This window comes from Telmatherina bonti, assembly GCF_933228915.1.
Source record: "Telmatherina bonti genome assembly, chromosome: 2".
Lineage (NCBI taxonomy): Eukaryota > Metazoa > Chordata > Actinopteri > Atheriniformes > Telmatherinidae > Telmatherina > Telmatherina bonti.
The window spans coordinates 8,060,869-8,066,235 of NC_136620.1; the positions used below are offsets into that span (position 1 = coordinate 8,060,869).

The 5,367-nt window shown below is 41.1% G+C and overlaps 1 protein-coding gene across 1 annotated transcript in view; it reads left to right on the forward strand.

Annotated features, from left to right (window-relative positions):
- Nucleotides 1–5,062, forward strand: part of LOC306771125 (plasmanylethanolamine desaturase 1) — a 60,691-nt gene extending 55,629 nt beyond the window's left edge. The window contains exon 6 of the mRNA XM_079260196.1: nucleotides 118–5,062. Within this exon, the coding sequence (XP_079116322.1) occupies nucleotides 118–239 (122 nt within the window). The 3' untranslated portion in view covers nucleotides 240–5,062. The remainder of the gene's footprint in view (nucleotides 1–117) is intronic.
- Nucleotides 5,063–5,367: the final 305 nt, after the last annotated feature.

Sequence of the window (5,367 nt, forward strand, 5' to 3'; positions counted from 1 at the left end):
AACACACGTTGTCATTTACGTACCTAACGGAGCGTAAATGGGCCTTTATCTCTCCACTGACTTCCCCTAACATCCTCCTCCTTTCTCCACCTCCCAACCTTTGTTTTCGCTTCCCAGGTTGGTGTAACTATCCTCTGGACCAGCTGGGCTTTTGGAGACGGATGGAGCGCCTGATTGAACGCGTGACGGGGCAGAAACCACGGTCCGACGACCTGGCATGGGCCAAGAAGACCGACTGACGGACAAACCGCCAACATGCCAAGGAGGGATGTAGATGCAAACATTTTACTCATGTCTCTGTGCTTCTTGCTTTTTTTGGCTGAAGAGCAAACAAAGAAACAAAAAGATGGTGGATGTGCTGTACGACACAAAGCTCTGCTGTCACCCCCCCCGTCTAACCAGTGAGGTGGGCTGGTGTGGGAGCTTTCTGGAGGTTGGGCTCTCCAGAAGCACAACCCTCCTGCCTGAAGCAGCCGGTTTCTTACACACATAAAACACACTGAAAAGGAATTTAATAACTATCTGTTATTACGTTGTTTTCTTGTCATTTTATTTTCTGATGTTTTGTTTTTTCGTTGTGTTTTTCTTCTGGAAAATTCCCTTTAGAAACTCTGCCGCCTGCTAAGGTTCTTGCGGCTGCATTTACACACACATGAAGGAGGAAAATCTGATGATTGTGTGGGTTGTGTTTAGATTTCAGAGGTAAAAAGTCCATCGTACATCTCTAAAAACACCAAATATGTGAAGCAGTCGGGTTGCAGACGAAGACTGAAACACTCCATCTGTATTATTTCGTCTTTTTGATTATTTTTTACTTCCTTTTTGTCCATGTATTCCCGCATGTATAAATATGAGCCTTTCTAAACGAATCTGTTGCTTTAAAAGTCACTAGTTGGATCTTTGGATTCACGGAGAAGTCGGATAATTTATGGAAGTTTTCATGAAATTCCAGCTGAATCTGTGACGTGTGGAAGTATTAGTTTTGTCTGTTGTGTCTCTTTACGTGCAAACCTGCTGAGATGCTGTTGAAAAAGGAACGAACAGCCTGGTTTTTATCTTGTTGGTGGACAGAAATGGGAGCTGAGTGTGAAGTAGGTGAAGAGTTTGAGGATTTTTACTGATAAAGGGATCTGAATGGTGGTGCCTCTGCTGATTCTTCATAAAGTTCAATTTTTCAACAAACCCAGGATTCAGTCAGGCAACATGAGATGTGAGTGGAGAAAAAAAAGCTGGTTCAGTTTTATTTGTGCAACAAAGTCGCCTCAACGCTCTTCTGTGGACCATCCAGTTAAATCCACCCATGATCCACATCAGTCCAGTCTATAATACCGGGTTCATAAAAACCAGTCAATAAAAGTAATTAACTTGCTGAGGAAACTAGTAGATTACATCAAACCTTCGATCCTCCATCGTGGACAAGCACAGGGCGACTGTAGGGAGGAAAAACGACGTCTTCGTGGACCGGTTTGCGGTGGATAGAACAGGAACTTACAGCTGAGGAGGACCAAGGTGGCGATAAATCTTTTCATAAATATAAATAAAGCAGGACACATAAAAAAAATATGAAGAAAAGTCACAATATTATAATATGAGGTCTTTTTTTTGGTTCTTTAACAAATGTAACAAAAAAATTAAACAAAATACTTCCTGGTATCCATTAGAGACGGAAAACCAGCATCAGATTGTGTTTAGCGGGATTTTCAGCAACGTTTTTATCATAAACTGATGCAAAATGTCTCAACTGTATTTATAGGGATATATTCATTTATAACTGAAGATGGTCATCATCGTCCAGTCCAGCATGTATCTCCAAGTCTCATCTGTAAATTCTGATTTCTATTGTTTCGTCAGATTTGAACCGTAATCGATTATCTGTGTAGAGGACTCAGGAAGTGGGAGACCGTCTGTACATCACGCTAACTGCGTCCATGTTCTGGTTTGAAAGAAGACTTGATGCTTTTAGTCGGTATTTCTACATCTGATCTGGTAAAGATTAAACTAAACAGCTCTTTCCCGCCTTAGCCAGCTAGCGTACTTTTCACGACCCAGCTTTGTCCCAGATGTGATCAAGTTTTCCCGATATTCCCCTTCAGGTTTGATTCCTGTGTGAACAGCGGCTTCTTTTACTGAATAAAAACCACGAGCAACACAGGCTATACCGCCCCCTTCTGGTGACTCTGCAGCGATTTCATTCTGTTCAAGCCATATGGTAGAGATATATCTGGCTTATATTTCTTTATTTACAGTGTGTCAGAAAGATGAGCTTCTTTAGTCAATAAAAACCCAACTTACACGGAACTGTCGTCCTGCAATCCCCGCCTAACTTTGTTTTCTGTGTTAGTTCAAAAGCTGCTAGCTTAGCAGCTGTTTTTACGGTCTGAGGCAGGACAGATGTTTCAAGGTTGCCCACCAGTTTGCTGCTAGTGTTGTAACTCACACATGGTGATCCTGTGAAGCCAGCTAGCGTGTAAGCACTAACTAGCTGAGTTTTCATTACATCTATAGTTATACAAGCCCTAAACATCGCAATAAAGCACGGAAATAAAAACACCTAAAAAAAATCTCAAATATTGCTTAAAAGTTTTTACTTGAGTTTTATAAATCACAAAATTGTAATGGAAACACTTGTTTATACGCTACCGGACAGACATTGGGGTCAGGTGACCAGTTTATTTCCAGTAAAAGTGGCGTGGTATGTATGAACAGAGAGGAGAAAGAAATCTTTTTACAAAGTATTAAAGAAGGACACCTTCATCCTAAATCGCTAACAACAGTGAAATGCAGAGTTTTACACCGAATTAGAAAGGTAAATGAGTGAAAGCGGAAAACTCAAACACAAAATCAGAATAGCTTTGTACCTATTTGTATCTGCATCTTTCTCAGAGTGGAGTCTTAAGAAATGAGATTTTACAAGAATGAAACCAGATGCCGTTCAGTGGAAACGCCTGAAAATCAAAGTTGTACTTTGTCAAAATATTGCTTTTATTTAGCGATAAACTGTAATGGAAAAGCAGCTATTCATGCATCTCTTAGTCGTCTCGGTTCAGTCCAACCAACCAAAGTTCAACAGCAACATCTCTACCAGGAAACTCGTATCCCACCGTGACTTTGTGAAACCTTCTGGAAGCGATGCAAAGAGCACGCTAATGGTCATTAGCATGTAGTCAGCATTCCAGTTGCACCAACAAAATGGACCCCTCCAATCAGCCGGTTATTGAGGACTTAAAAATGTTACATAGAGAAGAAAATCAATTCTATTCAGCTTTGTATAGTGCCACTTCATAACAATGTTGTCTCAGGACACTTTACATACACGTCAATTCATATTAAATAGCCTAGCTAATAGAAACCAACTGATTGCATCAAATCTTGACTTCGATCCAACTCCCCATCCTGAACTGCATGAGGCGACAGTGGGAAGGAAAAAACTCCCGTTTAACAGGAAGAAAACCTCGAGCAGAACCCGGCTCAAGAAGGGCAGCCATCTGCCTCGACTGGTTGCCGTGGAGACGATCACAAGCCTACTGCAGAAATGTGCAACATGCAAACACCGACCAAACTAGGTGATTGTGATTATGAAAGTACACTGATTTTTCACCAACAAGCCTTTCGCAAAATCGACAAGGTTCACAGTTGTTTACACGAAACGTAACGGACACGATATGTTTTAAAGGATTTAAGTAAAGGCAACAATAGACTATGAGCGTCTTCTGGGCGTAAATTACGTTGCATTGTCACTTCTGGCAAGAGTATCTTGGAACGTTGCGTTTCATACGATGATGTAACCTGAAAACGATTCGATTTAGATTTGAACCCTGCAAGCTTCTTTTCCCTTAGCATCTAAGCTACGCTAAGCCGGCTCCTGATAGCTAACAGCAGCACGTGGACGTCGTCAATGGGCTGCGTGTGCTCAGGTGATGCAGATGTAGAGGCAAAACTGAAAGATGGGAGATTTGGATGACAAACTTGTGTTGAAGAGGTGAAGAGGATTGCTGGTTTGACTGGAAAAAAAAAAACTTTTAATGGCAAAGTTCAGCGACGTTTAGGAGCAAGGTGCGATGGTTTTAGCTAAAGTTTAGAGGAGTGAGCTTTCATTTAGCATTTTTATGTTGATCCCTGAAGTTTGAACTTGATGCTTCGTGTTGCTCTGTTTGTTTGTGGACGTTTGGATGAGGATGTGTAGGTAAAGTGGCTGAACTGTGTGAACCGCTCGCGCTGCGGCACATATTTGACCACAGCTGTAAATATTAACGTCAACATTTTATGCAGAAATGTGGCAGACCTCTGAACCTGCAACAGAGGCTCATTACAGGAAAGCACGATGTGGAATGAATTCGGAAACGCGTGTCTGCTGGAGAGTCGAGCCGCTTGACTCTGGCTAGAAACTGCTTCAGTATCACAAGGTTTAATAATAACAGCACTTTAAGGTAAATGTCTGAAAATGTGTCCCGTCGTTCACTCTTCATCACACACATTCAGCGAACACACCTCATCTGCATGCACACACTCTGAGTAGATCTCTAATGCAGTCTCACACGCAAACACACACTCGTCTGTCCATGAGCTCCGTCACTTTGTTTTCTCTGGCTTTATAATTTTCTATTTTTGTATGAATGGATCAAGCCTTGTATTCTTAAATTCTGACGTTCCATCTTGCAGCTCAACACTCGCTGCTCGTCTGCCTTAATGTTTTTATCTGCTACTTGATTTCAGTAAAGATTTAGTAACTCCAAACGCTTCCCTGTGTTATTTCAGACCTGTGTGAAGATGTTTCTTTTCCGCCGCAGAGCGGAAACTACAGCAGTGATCTGATGGATGAGTTTGATCTCTGACCACGATGTCGGCTGAGATGTTTCACTCAAGTCACATGACTTTAAGGTTCTGGGTGTTTTTAGCTTTAAAATGTTCACAAGTCTGTGGATCCACAAATATTTGCTGACAAAATGGGGTCAAAAGGATGAAAAATGGCACTTTCTTTTGGTCCTGAAACAATGTTTCTCTGTCAGACATGGTGAAGGTGAAAGCTACTGCTGAACCCCCAGCGCCCTCTAGTGTCCGACATCTGCCACCTCTTATTTCTGATCTTAATAAAATGTTTTGTTGTTTTAATCTCCAGAATTTGAGAAATTTCTTTGTAAATGGAACCAAAATCCAGTTCAGGCTTCTCATTTTCCCTTTTTAACCCATCATTTCCTGCAGCCAGACAGCAGAATGTCTGGAAAGTCTGGTTGGAAAGTTGTTCTGAACACATTTACTCTTCCAAGAGGAGCCTTTTGCATATGAAGCTCCCTTTGATTTTTAACATTTTATTCTTTATTTTATGATATATATATATATATATATATATATATATATATATATATATAT